The following is a 16,514-nucleotide window of genomic DNA, read 5'->3' on the forward strand; positions in this document are numbered from 1 at the left end:
TCTGACATGGGCACAGTATCGCATAAATGACATTACAGGTGTTACAATTCGTGAATGATTTCATTTCGAAGTTAATACCATTATAACAGATATTGCGTGCTTCAATTGTGAATTCACAGACAATGCAGTGGCCACATTTCACATTCCCCAGTAGTGGTGGTAGCCCCCAGTTGGAGTCTATAGTTGTTTGAGGAAGGGTGGCAGGTAGAGCTGCCCTGACAAGATGATCTCTCAAATTTTTGTTTTTTCGAAATGCAAAGAGGGGTCTCTCTAGGTTGATGGTGCCAGCATTTATAGTGGGCCAATGTCTAAGAATTGATTTCCGGATTCTATTGGATGCTGGGCAGAATGTGGTCACGCAGGCTATTCTGTCATTATTGTCCCGTGTCTTTGGTGTGAGGAGGACATCACGGGGACAGTACCAGGCCCTTTTTGATGCTGCTTTGACCAGTCTTCTAGGATAGCCACGCATTTTCAGTTTATTTGACAGGACATTGGCCTCCTTGAAGTAGTCTATTTTGTTCGAGCAATTACGCCTTATTCTAAGAAACTGGGAATAGGGTAATGAATCTTTTAGGGCTCTTTTATAGCCACTAATAAAGAAACATACTGTGCTTCCCTGGGCTTCAAAACACATTTGAGATAAGAGGAGTTGGATAGAAAAGTAAATATGAATGCCTCTGCCCACTTCCCTAACAGGCTGTCCCCTAGCGATCCAGCCACCATGACTACACCGAAGGGAACTGCTTGCTTCATGTTTAAAGGTTATTGGTAAGGTGTCTACAGTTGGATTCCCTTAGCGATCAAAAACCGAGTTGACAATTTCCTGAAGAACTTCTCTGTAATTTGAACAGCAGAATGTGTGCTCCAGCTTTTTTGCTGTGTTGTTGATTTCAGCAATGTGGGAGACTATCAGAAAGATGGTGAGTTGTTCCCACTGATTTTCCAGCCAATAGTGTTCAGGACATTAAGAGGACCCTCACTTCCTCAAGTAAAAGAGGATTGTAAAATTGTCTTTCAGAGCTAACAAGCCTGCATTCCACCAACGTGTTTTTTAGGAGGGACACATCTGTTTATCCCTCACAAAGAATTGATGAGGAATTCATATTAATGAGCCCCTTGGTAACCAGAAGAAGAAAGTGCAATACAACAGAAGAACTAGAGTATGTGCCCATATAAAGTCAGGCACATGTACGGGAGTACTGGGGCATGCTTTGACTGGTCACCCAGCGGCTATTTCAGTTATTACACTAGAAGTAATTGCTAGGAAAGCATGGTAGCTCACTATGTGTCACCATCCCTGTGAAAGATTTCAGATTTCACACAAAACATCTGGAACCGTCAGGCTGACAAGATGATCTATTAAAGTCGTCTGACTGATGGGTGTTACTAGCACCAGAAGAGGAAAGGGTTTTACGAGGCTGAGGGCTGGCCAGGATTACCATGATGGACTAGAACGTCTATGAGAGCATTCATGAGAGTGCAAGATTGTTGAGTCCCGAGGTTTACAATGGTACACAAGTTAAGATGTGGACCAAAGACCGCATATGCCCCTAAAGTAAGGCTAGGACACAATCATCTGGCATTTGTAGTCCCAGTGAATTCCATTGGTGTGGGCAACACTTTTGTTGAGTTGCAACCTCACTTCCAGGCCAAGCTTGCGCATCTCAGCTCCTGAAGGTAGATACAATTCAGTCAGAACTTTCCTGCTCCAGTCTGATCCCTTTGGGTATTTCTGTGGGAGTTGACCCCATATCTCAAAGAAGCCTAATATTTAGATCACCCCAAAAACTATATCCAGCAGCTTGGCTGCAGCACCCTTGATCTAGCAAAACGAGTCACCATCCTTCTCGACCTCAGACATAATGTTTAACAGTCTAAATCAAATAGTGAGTGGGGCCACTCAATAACTCCGTTCAAGTGCAATACAATGTCAAAGGGTTGTATTACAAAAATCTCAAAATAGGCAGTACAGAGAAATGCAGTAAATTTCCAGGAAGGCTCAGATACAGAGTACATTGTCAGAAAACAGAAATAATTCCAATTCCCAATAAGCAGCAAAAATCATAAATAAAACAGACAGCATCCCCAGGGGAAAAGATAAATCTCAATTTAAAATAGACAGAGTCCAGTGAAGAAAACAGAAAGTCTCAGGCTCATCCTCAAAACCAGGGGTGTTTGTACACATTTTACACAAACAATGAGCAAACTAAAAATTCGGCATGGCATAACTAACAATAGCACAAACTAGACAAATCAGAGTCCAGATCGTCACTAAAATTCCTATAGCACTAATCCATATCTAAGGGAGAGGAAATCTTCCATTAACTTCCACAGCAACAGCAGTCCAGAGAAGTAAAAAAAAAACAATATGAAACACATGCAAACAAAGATTTATACACTAATAAGTAGGAAAGCCTGCATAGGAAGTTCTAGTGAAAGGGTCCTTAGCTGCCTAACCGTGGCCCGAATTCCGCAGCGGTTTGAAAAAGTGGGCGGGGCGTGTCGGCCAACGGACTTGTACAGCACTAGCCAGGTAGCGCTCGCGACGGCCGTTGGCTGACATAAGCAGCGAACGGGTTAGGAATGATACATCACAAACACGATGAAAAGTTTTATTTACAATATATGCTCTCTAAGGAAAATAACCAATTGTGCCACAGTGTGCAGTGCTCTGCGAAAACTGTGGGGAGAGAAGACTCACAGGGAGACATTGATTGGGTGGGGGGAATGAGCTGGAGCTGGATGAGCAAAACACTGAAAACGGAATCCATCGTAATAAAATGGCACCTCTACGAAAATGTAACATAACTCATTATGTTTATAATCATACTTCTATACATCATAATTAATTTGTTGAGAGCAGCAGAGCCTTCCATGCTTCTCATGACATAAGATGGTATTGGGCATGTGTTGGTATGCATCCATCACTGCAGCCTCTGCCTGCCTCACACATAAGTTTATTTACTGGCGCTTCCACCACTAAAATCAGACCCAGGTCAGGAAACAACGGGACAAGTGTGATCAAGCAGAGCAGCATTCTTTCAGGTCTACTTATCTGTCTGACTGCAATAGACCCAATAGTACTTCAAGTACCATCTAGAGCAGTCAACGCATTGCTCATCTACCAGAACCAAAGCTACGTCAGACACTGTATTTAAAAAGGAATAGTACACAACCCATTTCATACAGAATCCATGGAAATGTACTGTACATTACTGACCAAAGAGAGTCAATATTACTCATTTTTGGCCTTCATCTGACCTCATCTGGGGGTACAAAATGAGAGTAAAGTGTAATAACTTGATTACTGTCTAATTCCTAGGTTAGCAATGCTTTTCAAATTGATGTGTCAGCTTTATCACCAATTCATTTATTTTCTGGTGCCTCTAAAATGCCAATTGTTACATCTGCAATTGAGGGTCACATCAATAGTTAAGAAAAACAATCTGAATGATCTGCTTTCTAATTTCAACATTCAAATAAGTGTACTAATTAATAATTTGAATTATAAAACAAATAAGTGGGCAAAACCCTATGCCATGAATCTGAATTAGAAAAATGAAAAAACATTTACTACGGGGAGTTAGCGAAACAGCTGCCATTTTGGCCTTCTCTGCACAACACAGGAAGATAATGAGGCCCTCGCTACAGAGATGAACCCAGCCATGGTAAAGAGCACCCGCCTTACAGCAACCGTTGAGCAGCTTAAAACCACTCTCACATGGTCCCTTGGTGCTCGTCAGTTATGTAGCACTCCGTAGCCTGATATCAAGCATAGTTCCCACCTAGCATGAAGTCCTGTGCACGGCACAGTAAATTGAGTACCCAGACGACAATCCTGATCTGTGGGGAATCGCATGTGGATAGACAGCCTTTATGAACCCTTACCCCTTGGGCTGGTGATGACACAGGCACTACGTGATCCTGTCTCTATAGGACTGGAAAGGCTGCCATACGGCGTTCCCATGCAGAGGCAGCAAATAATCGATAAGGCACAATTTCCTTGACGGTTCATCAATTCTTTTCAGTGTGTCAGCCCATGACCAGATGGCTAAAACCGCATCAAGCACTCAGATTGCTGGGGGCATATTGTTTGTCAGAAAGCACTTACATCACTCTCACTTTGCAACTCAGAAGTTTCACAACCCCATCATTGTAGCCAAAAAAGGAGAGAGAGGAGTGCCAATCACGAAAGAGGACTTCCCGGCTCGTTTAGTGGACCTCCACGACAAAATAGCCAATATGGTGACTACTCAATTGCAAGCATTAAAGGCTGATCATGCCTCTGGTCTTTCAAAGCTCCTAAAAGAGATCCAGTCGCTGGGTGAGAGAGTTGCCGCCAACGAGGACGTCATTGTGGCGATGAGCCAAGAGCTTGAGAAACTGCGGGAAATGAGTAGCAAGGCAGATGTAGAGATATGTATGCTGTAGGAGAAATGCAAGGACCTCAAAGGCAGATCAGGACACAATAAAATTAGCATATGCCATATTGCTGAAAATGAGGAGAATGATGACGTGGTCCAATAGTGTACAAACTTGTTACGTGCTATTCTTTTCGAAGATTCTCCAAGAGAGATCCAGATTGTCTGTGTACATAGAGTTTGGGCCCCAACGTCAGACCCTGACTCCAGACCAACGGATATTATCATTACATTAGGCTACTCGCATCTAAAGGACAAGATAATGAGAGGAGGCACAAAAGTTGACCATCTTGTTTTCCAAGAACAATGCTTAAAGATATACCACAATCTCTCTCAGACCACACTGATTAAGAGACTTACCTTGGCCCCAGTAAATTCAAAACTGCGGCGGTGACAGATTTAATACTGTTGGGCCTTCCCATTTGCTATCGGTTTTCAACTGAAATCTAAATCTCATATAATATGCAGGCCCATGAGAATTTGGGGTCCATCGTGAAAGAGCGCAGAGTCCCCAATGAAAGAAATGACCAGTTAGACGTAAGGAAAGGTGGGAGAAACCTGCAACATGGCGCCGAGCAGTCTGCAAGTAATTTGATACCCTTTAGAAAAACTATCCTTGCTGCAAGAATAAGGTAAATGGCCTGCAGACACATGAAGATCATGACTGTCCAACTACTCCTTGCAGTTTCAGTCAGTTCCTGCAATACAAGTAAGGAGGTCTTGATCTTATATATTACAAGAGGTTTGCATAAGTTGTTATAGAAAGGATGTGAGATGTTCGATGGGATCTGCCTGAAGGAAAGCAACCACACAGCTGAGCTTCTAACCACTCTGCTGTTAATTTGACTCGTTGAACGTGCTAGGGCACAGAGGGACAGGGTGGGGGGAAGGGGTGGTAGGAGCAGGCTGCAGCACAACTCATTATCGCCCAGGATATGTTTCTGTTCTCCTGCCTATTTGGGTAGGCGATGGGATTGAAACTCAACAAGGGTTTGAGGGGGTGGTAGGTGAGGGGGGGGTTGTAGCAAAAACCGCACTCACATGCAATCACGGCTGCTGCCCAGTGAGATTGTAAAATTGATAACCTGGAATGTAATGGTCTAAACTTCCCAATTAAATGAAACAAGGTATGGCGAGTGGTGCGTGAATCTTGCCCTGATATAGTTTGCCTGCAAGAGCACCATTTGAGGTCCACAGACACACCCTTGATGAAGCATAGACTCCTACCCACACAATTCTTCGCCTCTACGAAGATTAAGAAAGGGGGCTTCTGATTGGTCTAGACAAAGACTTCTTATACGAAATAGTGTGCATGTTCAAGGATAGAGGACAGGTATATATATCTGGAGGCACACCACCAGGGCAGCTCTATAATGTCTCAAATGTCTACCCCCCAATCAGAATCAAGACCAATTTCTCAGTAATCTGGTACATTGCCTGGAGGACTGGAGCCTTGTTAAGTTTGTTCTGGGTAGGGGACTTTAACTTGGTTCCAGATGGGACATTGGTTAGGCACCCCAAGACAGATTCCTGTTCAGCTCCAAGTCTATGGAGTTGCTCCAGGGTCTTAAAGATTATGGCTTGGCAGACATCTGGCTAGGCTTACACTCTTTGAAAGAGAATTTACATTATTCTCCCATGCACACAAGTCTTTTTTTCTATTTGGACCAGATGTGGGGAAAACAGGACATACGGGAAACAACAAAATCTATTGCACATAGCACAATAGCGACATCGGACCATACTGTAGTCATTTGGGAAGGGACCCATCAAACTAGACCCCTAAGGCATCCAGCATAGATAAAGTCCTCCCAAAAGATATTGTCACAAGACAAGAGCTTAGTATGCAGATTATGCATTTTTTCAGGAGAACGATACAGGGGAAGCCTCTGATAATACACTTTAGGACACCTTCAAGTCATTTTTCAGGAGACAGTACATAGCTGAGAAGATGTGGGTGCGACAGATAGGTACTACCATAAGGCCAATCTAGAGGCTGAGCTTAAACAGGCCTCAGAACATCCTATGACCTCGAGCTCCCCTAGGGATCAACGGGCCATGACCTCTCTTAAAGGCAAACTAGATTAATGGACAACGGAAGAGTTGAGAGGGGCAACAAGACGAGGTCGCTATTAGCATGCACAGGCAGCTTCCACGATGATCCTCAACCTGCGTGTAATGGGGATGAAAACTTCAGACAAAATCTTTCTGTATTTCTACGCCTTGCTCTATAGAGCAGACCTAGTGCCCATGAGCGATGTGGAGACTTTTCTTCCAGAGGCCCGGCTCAGCAGATTTACGAAAGCCAATAGTGAGCACATCGAAGAATTAATAGCAGAAAAGGAGGTTGCAAAAGCCATCTCAGATCTGCATCCAGACAAAGTGCCTAGCCCCGGGTGGCCTCACAAACCTGTTTTGTAAGCACGATAGATCCACAAGGCATTCCCACTTAGTGGCCCTTTTCAATTCCTTCTTATCCTTCTAGACAGTCTCTCCCTTGAGGGCCGCAGCCACTATCACGTTCATCCATAAACCTGGAAAACCAGGAGAGGAATGTGGGGCCTATCAGCCTATTTCGTACTAAACTCAGACGTCAAAATGTTCTCAAACGTACTTGCAAACAGAATCTTACCTCATATACTATACCTTATTGTCCAGGATCAATCTGGCTTCATCCCCCACAGACAGGCCGCATACAAAATCAGGACTTCATAGAGAAGGGTAACTACCAGGAGGTGCTAATGCTGATCCTGTCGTTAGATACTGAGAACGTGTTTGACAAGGTCTGGTGGTCCTGTCTGGAGGTGGTGGTTTTTGGCCCTCCCATGCTGATTTGGGTAGGCACTAGTTATCAGACCCCAACAGCCTCAGTTCTAGTTAATGGAGAAACCTCGGAAGAGAAGTCTCTTACAGGAGGGACCAGACAGGGCTGCCTGCTCTCACCATTTCTTTGTGTCTTGTAGGTTGAGCCCCTTGTGGACTCCATTAGACGAAACATGGCTATCACAGGAATGCCTTAAGCAAGGAACAACAAGTCATACACCTGTTCAATGACAATATCCTTCTGACGCTAATGGACCCATTACGGTTGATACCTGGGTGATCGCATCTTAAAGAAGTTCGAGAGGGTATCTGGGTTCAAGGTGAACTTAGCCAAATCTGAGACGCTTGGGGTTCGGCTGCCTCAGGAGTTGACAAATAAATTGCCCACTATAACCCCTTCCATAAAGGCTTAGGGTAAAAAGCTGAAATATTTGAGTGTGTTTTTAATGCCACAGTAGTGCTTGCTATAGGCTGCTAACTACCCCCGTTTACTGGACTAAATTTCAAGGCTGGCCTGAGTACCCAGCATTAAAAAAAATGTATTGTCCTGTTTACTCTATCTTTTCCTAGCACTACCGACTAACTTCACAGAGATTGATATTCAGAGCTTGCAGAGAGATACAGACCAATTGTATTTTGGCTGGGAAGAAGGGACTCACCTCAGGGGCAACAATGAGGGCATTCATAACGTCTGAAGCCCTTGGCCTTCCAGCCATAAAAAAGTAGTATTATCAAGTGGCTGAACTCCTCATTTTCTTTGAATGGTCGCTGTATGAGACCTGGGGACGGGCTCCAATGAAGCTTCTCTGGCTCCCCACTAATAATATTTGGGATAAGCTCACCAGAGGTAGCGGGCTAACAACTTTCCCTACCCCTTTACAACCCTTTTAGACAGAGACTTTTCCCCATAAAAGGCATGTTAACACAGTGGGAGAAAGGGAGGTGTAGAATGTTATGGGACCTTTTCAAGGGTGGGGACATCATTGACTTTCTGAAATGTAAGCAGAACTACCAGGTATAAGAGAATGAACGCTTATAATACTTCCAACTCGGACACACGGCCCGTCACCCGTTCAGTAAAATAGCAGCCACACGCTTGTTAACGGCCTGGGAGATAAAATTCACCACATATGTTAGCCCAAAAGGCATTACTTTCGAGCATGGATGCTCTCCTATCTAAGACACCTCCTGATACAGATTGTCCCAATATGAAAAAGTTGTCAAAGGCACTTGGTAACTGTTCCAAGAGCAGCCTGGGAGAAACTTTGGTCCAATATCCCCTCACTTTGTAGGAGTGTTCAGAAAAGAAAAAAGATGTACAAGATCATGACAATGTGGTATGTTATACCTGTTAAATTGAAACAGATGTATGGGTTAACAGATGGACTGTGTTGGAGAGAGTGCAGGATGGATGTAGGCTACATACATTTGTGGTGATCCTGTCCCAAATTGACATGTTATTGGAAAGAGATCTGCATTTGTGTCATGGGACTGATGGGGTATCACTCCATTGTAAACTTGGGCCTTAACCAGCGGAAATGGCAACTTTGCCTAAGGTGGATTGGAGAAAAATATTCAATATGTTTTTAGCGGCACAGCAACTCCAAAAGCTGCACTGAAAGACCTTAACAGTTTTCTCTATACAGGAATGGCAAGGCAGGTGGTAGACACTGATTAACATGGATACGTTGACACACATCCTCGCTTTATATGAACAATAGATTTGTTACGCAATAGAAATCTGTGGTGGCTTACCTCTTAGGCAAAGGCCTGTTATATGAGTGTAACAGATCCTTGCGGTCACTACTCTTGATGCCCTAGGGAGAGAACCTCCTATGCCACCCTTGTCCCCATTGTCACTCTATATGTCCAACCAGTGAGGCGGAAGACAATTTTGTCTGCATTTAATTTGTAATGTCTTGTTCTGCCAATTCCACCCATAATCCACATGCAACGCTGTTATATGCAACAGGGGAGAGGGAGAGAGAGGAAGAACCTTTCTATCTCGGTTTTTCCTTCCTATATACGGTCTAATGTAAAACTCAATGTTTTTGGGGAAAATAAAAATATCTTTAAGGTTAAGGCTTGCAATATACCTGTCATCGTATTAAAGTAGTCATCTTCATGATTTCTACATTACAACACCTACCTGACAACACCACAGGTTTGCAAGATGGTTTTGATTTTTCTGAATATTGCCTCTTCTCTAATGCAGCCAGCATACCACCCAAATCCAACTGCACTGGAACTTTACTTTTCTTACCACCGCTCTTGGGTTTGGGAACATCCTATGGAAGACATCGAGTACAAATACAAATTTCAAACATTTATTTTTATTCTCACATATAATTACAACTATAACTCCCTTTAATGGCGAGTAAGCACTCTGCAAATCATAATAAAGGAAAAATATATGTCTTGACATTTTACACACACTTCCTATGGTTGTCTTGTTTTGCTTAACATATAAGCTAAATTCATGTCCTTTAGTATATGCACCTACAACACGGCAATTTGACCTATATGCGTAGGTTGGCCTTTTTAATGGATAACTTCAGCCACACGATCTATTGCAGTCCATGTTTAGTTTGATGGTAGCTCACCTGCGGGAGATGTGTAGAAGTGCCCTAAACTGGTGTTTTCTTGTGCATTCGATGTAACCCATCAAAATGAGTAAACCATTGCACCACTATGTCTGATTTTAAAAGGAGGATGTGTTGGACAACATGCTGAATGTTTTTCGACTGATCCATATGCATGTGATAATTATGTATATGATATATGCTTTTAGGATACATACACTTTCCATTGTATTCGTCCTGAGGAGGTCTAAAAGGATTGATGGCCAAAACGCATTGTCTACAACAATGCAGGAATCTAACAAAGATTAATGTGAAGTAAAGAATTTGTTAGACTTTCCAAACTCAAAGGCTAAGTGAAACAATGCAGAGCCTTTCTTTTATGAACCACTTTAAGGTGTTAAAATGGATACTATAATCAAGTCCATACACCCTAAATTCATGACTACAAAGGCTATTAATAATGGCTAATGTTGAACATTTGATTCACATTAAATCTATATAATTTCTGGAATGAATGGATGTATTTTGAAAAGAATGAATTTCACTTTACAATAAAATATCAATACATTTACAATAATTGTTCACATGTTTTGGGCCATTCAAGAAGAAATAATCTGGTGTATTTTACCACACGCTAGTCAGACAAAGGTTACAAATAGCTGAGTAGTAAACCGATAGCTGATGTGCCCTAAAAATAATAAGTTTTAGGACATAAATGTTCTTATGTAAATCTATCCCCTATGGAACCCTTTCTTATTTGATATACTTAACTAACCTAGGTTCCAGGTGGGTTATATGGGTTATCCACATATAGATCTTTGTTTATATAATACATAGCAGCCTGTGATCCCGGTAAAGAAAAGCCTGTCTCTAATTTCTCCATTACAGACGAGTTGTGATGTCTCTATTAAGCTGTAATAAATAAATTATGTAGGTGCTTAAATGTAATACGTTTTTACAGTTGGGCTGTAATGCCGGCTAGCAGAGTCAGAAGCCAATGTGAAAGGCAGGCCACAGAGCGCAATTGGCACTGTAGTTTAAACAACAACAAATAAAACTGGTTTTTCCACTTCTGATCGTTTTTCTAAATAAACAATGTTCAGCAAGAAAGAGATATTGATGGAAGATCGTTAATTTTCTGCACGCTGTAGTTCAATACAAGAAAGACAGAATCTCTCTGCATGTTTCTAGACATTCTGAACAACTGCAATTTTTTTAATTTTACTTATATTACACTGATTCAAGTATTTTTTGCAAAAAATTATGAACTGCTTTTGGTGCGTTTTGATTTTGCACTATAAATTCTACTTTTATTCTTCATGCATTTCTGCGAATATCCTACCTCTTTCATGTTAAACAGCAATACCCCACGGGTTTGAGCAATTCGTGGCAATGGTGATGTTGTGACCATACAGTACAAGGAACAAAGTATCCCCTGCTCTACATTATAAGTACATTGCAAGTCACTTACTAGTATAATGACCTTATAAAGGAGCTACTCAGTGAGTTGCAATATCCTTATAAAGTATGGCTGTATGCAAGTGCCCCTTTTTGTTTGGTTTCCCCCACTTCTTGCCTGATGTTTGATGCTCCTTGACTAAGTTTGCCCTGGGTTCCTGCTAATCAGGTACACAGGGCCTGTGTTCTTCTCTAAAACTGTACCTTTGCACCCCCAATTGACACTTCTCTGGCCACATGTAACCCCCTTGTAAAAGGTGCCATGGGTACCAAGAGCACTGTGACCAGGGAAGGCCTCTAAGGACTGCAGTACATATTGTGGCCCTGTACCTTAACACACGCACACGCACACACACACACACACACACACACCCACACCCACACCCACACACACACACACACACACACACACACACACTGGTGATCCCTGACCTATCTCCAGCCTCTCGACAACACCTGCAGTCTTTATCTGGAGGACCCCCTGACTGAGACCGGAGCTGGTAAGGAAACCGTAAGCCTAAAGACACCCAATGCCCCACGGCCTTGAGTGGCCCAACTGCCGATGTCCAGGCAACCCCCTATATCTCAACTTACCTCTCTAACCAGTGGTCACCTCCAAGCAGCCTCCCTGCCCGAACCTGCAATCTTTGTTCCCACCGGAGATCTCCTGTTGAGAACAACAGGGCACCCATTGCCAAATCAGCACCCGGCAACCCCTGTGCCGCTGTGGGTGCACCTTGCGTGCTAACTCGGATCCGCCTTTCCCCTGAGTTTAACCCTTGGAGCACTTCTCCCTCAGCCTTGTGGCTTGCCAGAGAGCAGCCATCAACCGACAGCCCCCTAGCCCCATAGGCTAACACTGGGCCTCAGCAGTCTGCACCCAGCCGCCATAGTGCCGCTAAGGGTGCTTTTTGAGTGCATCCTTGACCCTGCGGAACTCTTCTAACCCCAGAAACTCAACCCCAAAGACTAATTGCTTACCTGAAAACCGATAACCTCATTTTCCTCCATAGGATTGCATGGACTGTTTTCCTCTGAAAAAGTTCTAAGTGTTGAGTCGTCTTTCTATGAAAACCTAAGCAACTGTGTTTTAATGCAAAAGTGCTTTACTTACCTTTATCTAGGAAATGTCCAGTGTGATATCTAGGCATATCACACTGAGTAGAAAAAGTAATCTAAAAAGTACTCTCAAGAGTCATCTGAAAAGTAATCACAAAGTAATTACAAATATATATTGTTTTTAAATATTTTACAAACCTGTAACAAAGTCAATTTCATCCAGCTTGCTTGTTTTGGTCAACATGTCTTGAAAAGTACAATTCTACTTCCTGTACGAAGTCCTGCTTGGTTCTACAAATAAAATACAACTGAAGAAATATTTTTGATACAAACAATTGGACTGAGTTCAGTCTTTGAGTGTGTGACAACACTACCCTCTGATAAAGCCTTACTGCTCGCCCACACTACCACAACTAGAGAGTAAGGTATTATCTACTTTTACCCATGTAAGACTTTATGGGTCTATTGGACTCTGTGCACACTATACCTTACTTTGGTAGAGTATATACAGAGCCAGCTTCCCACAACGGAATAGGGTACTTTATCTCATTTTGTATTGTGAGATGTATATCTTAGTGGAAATCAGAGAATGCTATATATGTAGTGCTTCACCATGGACACATTAAACACAGAATTGTTTGGATTCTATACAAAACGGAAAATTTCAATAAACATGTTTTGAAAATGTTGTTATAATGGAGACCCCTGTAGTCAAGAAAAGAGAAAACCAGGAAACATGCATTCTCATTCTTCACTGCCACCCACTGAAGCAGCCCCTAATTCCCCAAATCCTCCCCAGAGCTGCCCCCTGTAGGACTACTGTGCTGAAGAGAAAGCTATAATTTTTTTTTATCCTCACATTTCTAAATATCAATCGTGCATCATTAACTAGTACATTATTTTAATGTCCTCTGGAGGCTAGTTGACATTATATAAATATCACTATAAATAGAAAAAAATGTGGGTGATGTTTTTGGGGGTATTTTCTTCTCTTTAGACTTTAGATGGGTGTCCATCTGTGATGCTGTTTTGATACTTCTGCATATAAAAGCACACTTGAATAAGCTGTGGGTGTATACATTCAAAGTACTTCCTCTAAAGTCATCTTCGCCGTTAATATAGGCAGGGCACAGAAGCAATAATAAGACATTATCATACTGGTCATTTAAAACATGAGTTGTAATGAATAATCTCTTAATTTTAAATGCAATTGGTTGATAATCTACGGTATCTGGTTTCTGTGCAATCATATGACAATGTATTTTTGCTCAGGTAATCGTGGCATATTTCTAATTGACCTTGGTGCTTTGGGTCTTGAAACAGGAAGAAGTGCTACTGGTAACACTAGGGGCACCTACTCACAGTTATCGATATAAGCAAGAGTTGCATCAGTGATTTATGAAGTTGGGCTACAAACCCACGATGCTGTTTCCTAAGGAAAAAGTTAATCAAGCATGTTAAGATAATTGGTCAGGTGAAGCTACTGTGTTATCAGGTGAATGCATTGTGTTGTTATCACTAGAAAGTATTACTAAGCCTCCTTAAGTGCAGGATATAGTTCATCTTTAATCACCCAAAGACTGAGAAGCCGCTGGCATGCTTTCATTAATCACAAGCTTTTGTAAAACGCAATATCTTCCCAAGATGGCCAATGGATCAAGGTAGAAGAGGACATAAGTAGAGCTGACAGCGTAGTGTCAAATATCCCTGGTGCTGTGTACATATTTCAATCTACCCCTCATGTTATTGCTGTAACTCGCTGATCCTCATGTAAAGCGCTCTGATACCTCCGGGTCAAGCCAGCGCTATATAAAACTTTGCAAATAAATCAAAATTGCTCTGACAACCGTGGTGTGCTTTCTAGTGCAACGGGCCTTTATGACAAGTCTCCTGGCTCTGCTCTGAATCACTCAAGTATGCTGTTCCACAACAGAGTGCTAGGCATCTCCTGTGTAATAGGTGTCATAACAAGGTGGTACTCCTTTGACAATTGTGGCTACTGCCCTCATGACTAGGCCATGATGACTGGCTGGTAGCAGTTAAATGTAATAGTGGGGTACAGGCCTACTGAGTTTAACTCCGCTTGGGGTTTGCCCAACGACTGGATTGAAGTTGCCCCCGTAACATGTTCAATGTTAATCTTTCACTTCATGATGATCTGCACACCTGTGTACAGGAAGGTGAAGTCCAGATGCAGAATACTCCACTTTCTTCCTTTGAGGAAATAAGGACTAATCCTGGAACTTAAAACAATGTCTATGCTGTCGAGCTTCTGTTGTAGATAGAGGTAGACTACCTGGAGTACTCAAAATCTGTACTTAGTGCTGCATAAGATATACAGAGACTGTCAATTGTGTATTAGTCAACCACAACCCATGGGAGCTGATTTATGGTTTGATGGGCTGTTGCCTTTTGTGAGGCCTTACAGCTTGAATGTGAAACTCCAAAGACCAAGAACTTTGCAGATTTGAGCCTGGTGTGTGTGACCTTGTTGCAGCACTATGACCCACGGTGCACTGTGTAAGTAAGGAGATTTTGACCTCGCAAAAGGAACAGACCAAATTGCATTGTTTACACTGCTACTGTCAGGTTACAATGGCTTGCACTGTCACTGTAGTGGATGACAAAATGGGTTCTGCGGTCTACAAGTGACATTTTATTTCAAGGCCCTGGGTACATTTTGTATACTATACAAGAGTCTTCTACAGAGCAATTGTTCAAAAGGATTGAAAATTAACAGGATAACAATAAAGAACTCTGTGGTCAATAAAGGTCGCTAAACTCTAATAAAAGAGAGAGGGACCCTATACCAAAGGGATGGGGTACCAACTGTTGACTGTGTCAAAAAAGAGATTCCCTCTGGCCACAATAATCAAAATAGCATAACATCAAACATATAACACATAAAACAAGCAAACTTGTTTTATGTGTTATATGTTTGATGTTATGCTATTTTGATTATTGTGGCCAGAGGGAATCTCTTTTTTGACACAGTCAATAAAGGTCGGCCGTGTGTGTGTGTGTGTGTGTGACCGTGAAAAATGACAATAACAAAGACAATGAAGATGCTTTCCACCCCCTTGCATGGGGCTTGATATGGCATCGGAGACAGATTCCTCTGCTTGGCTCACTTGCTCTATATAACACGGACAGTCAGAGTAAAGACTGGCCCCTACATCTCCAGTCCCATACCGGCATGTTGCGACACTCATCAGCGGATTCTGCTCTCTCTGTTGCTTTTCTCCCTGGCAATAGAACCACTTGCTGCTGCCATCAGAGGGCGGGGCACGGTCTGTGGAATCCCCCCCTGGGAGACGGCACACACAATCTAGCTATATGCAGACGATATTTCAGTAAACATTTGAGACAAGCAGTCAACCCTCCCTCTTTTGCCCCAAACACTCAGTGATTTTGCAGCCCTTTCTGGACTGCGGGTAAACTGGAACAAATCATATCTCTACCCATTTACGTTCGGGTGTCCCGACCCTTCTCACCCTCAAAGGTAGTTAGATTAAGTTTTAACACAAAACATTCTGCTACCTAGAAATGAAAGTATATCGCTCAGCGGGCAGACCTGTTAGATGGGAGTCTTGGGATGGCAATCACAGCTCTCCCTTCCCAGATGTCCTTCTGGCACACGCTTCCATTGTCGGTTATGGACACAATAGCCCTCTTAAAAATGGTAGCCCTACACAGACTATTATACTATTTCATCAAATATATATATATATATATATATATATATATATATATATATATATATATATATATATATATATATATATATATCGCCCCCCCTTTCCATCTTTCCATGCGTTTGAGCGGATCATGAGAGAATTAATTTGGAACAATTCCCACTGCTGTGTAGCCCTTACTAAACTCTACTTGCCAACTGACCGGGGTGGACTGGCGATCCCGAACATGGAGCAATATTACCTCGCCTCATAACTTCAATGAGTGGTCAGATGGCTGGCGAGACTCCAACTTAATTACATTGCTGCGCTCTCTTCCCCCTGGTCCACTACATCAATACTTTGGCTGTTTCACCCCTGCACCAAAAGCAGACTGCCTGAACCTCTACTTTTGAAAGTTGCATACCAGAGATATCACAGAAGTATATGCATAAAACGCTCATCATGCCCATACGCACCAGCACTGCCTCTGCAGG

At 42.5% G+C, this 16,514-nt stretch overlaps 1 protein-coding gene across 1 annotated transcript in view; it reads right to left on the bottom strand.

Moving 5' to 3' along the window:
* The window catches only part of SECISBP2 (SECIS binding protein 2), a 405,025-nt gene that overhangs the window by 214,508 nt on the left and 174,003 nt on the right, over positions 1-16,514 (bottom strand). The window contains exon 6 of the mRNA XM_086961140.1: positions 9,397-9,535. Coding sequence (XP_086817266.1) covers positions 9,397-9,535 — 139 coding nt within the window. The remainder of the gene's footprint in view (positions 1-9,396; positions 9,536-16,514) is intronic.

The sequence above is a fragment of the Lissotriton vulgaris genome, chromosome 3_1, assembly GCF_964263255.1.
Source record: "Lissotriton vulgaris chromosome 3_1, aLisVul1.2, whole genome shotgun sequence".
Classification (NCBI taxonomy): Eukaryota; Metazoa; Chordata; class Amphibia; order Caudata; family Salamandridae; genus Lissotriton; species Lissotriton vulgaris.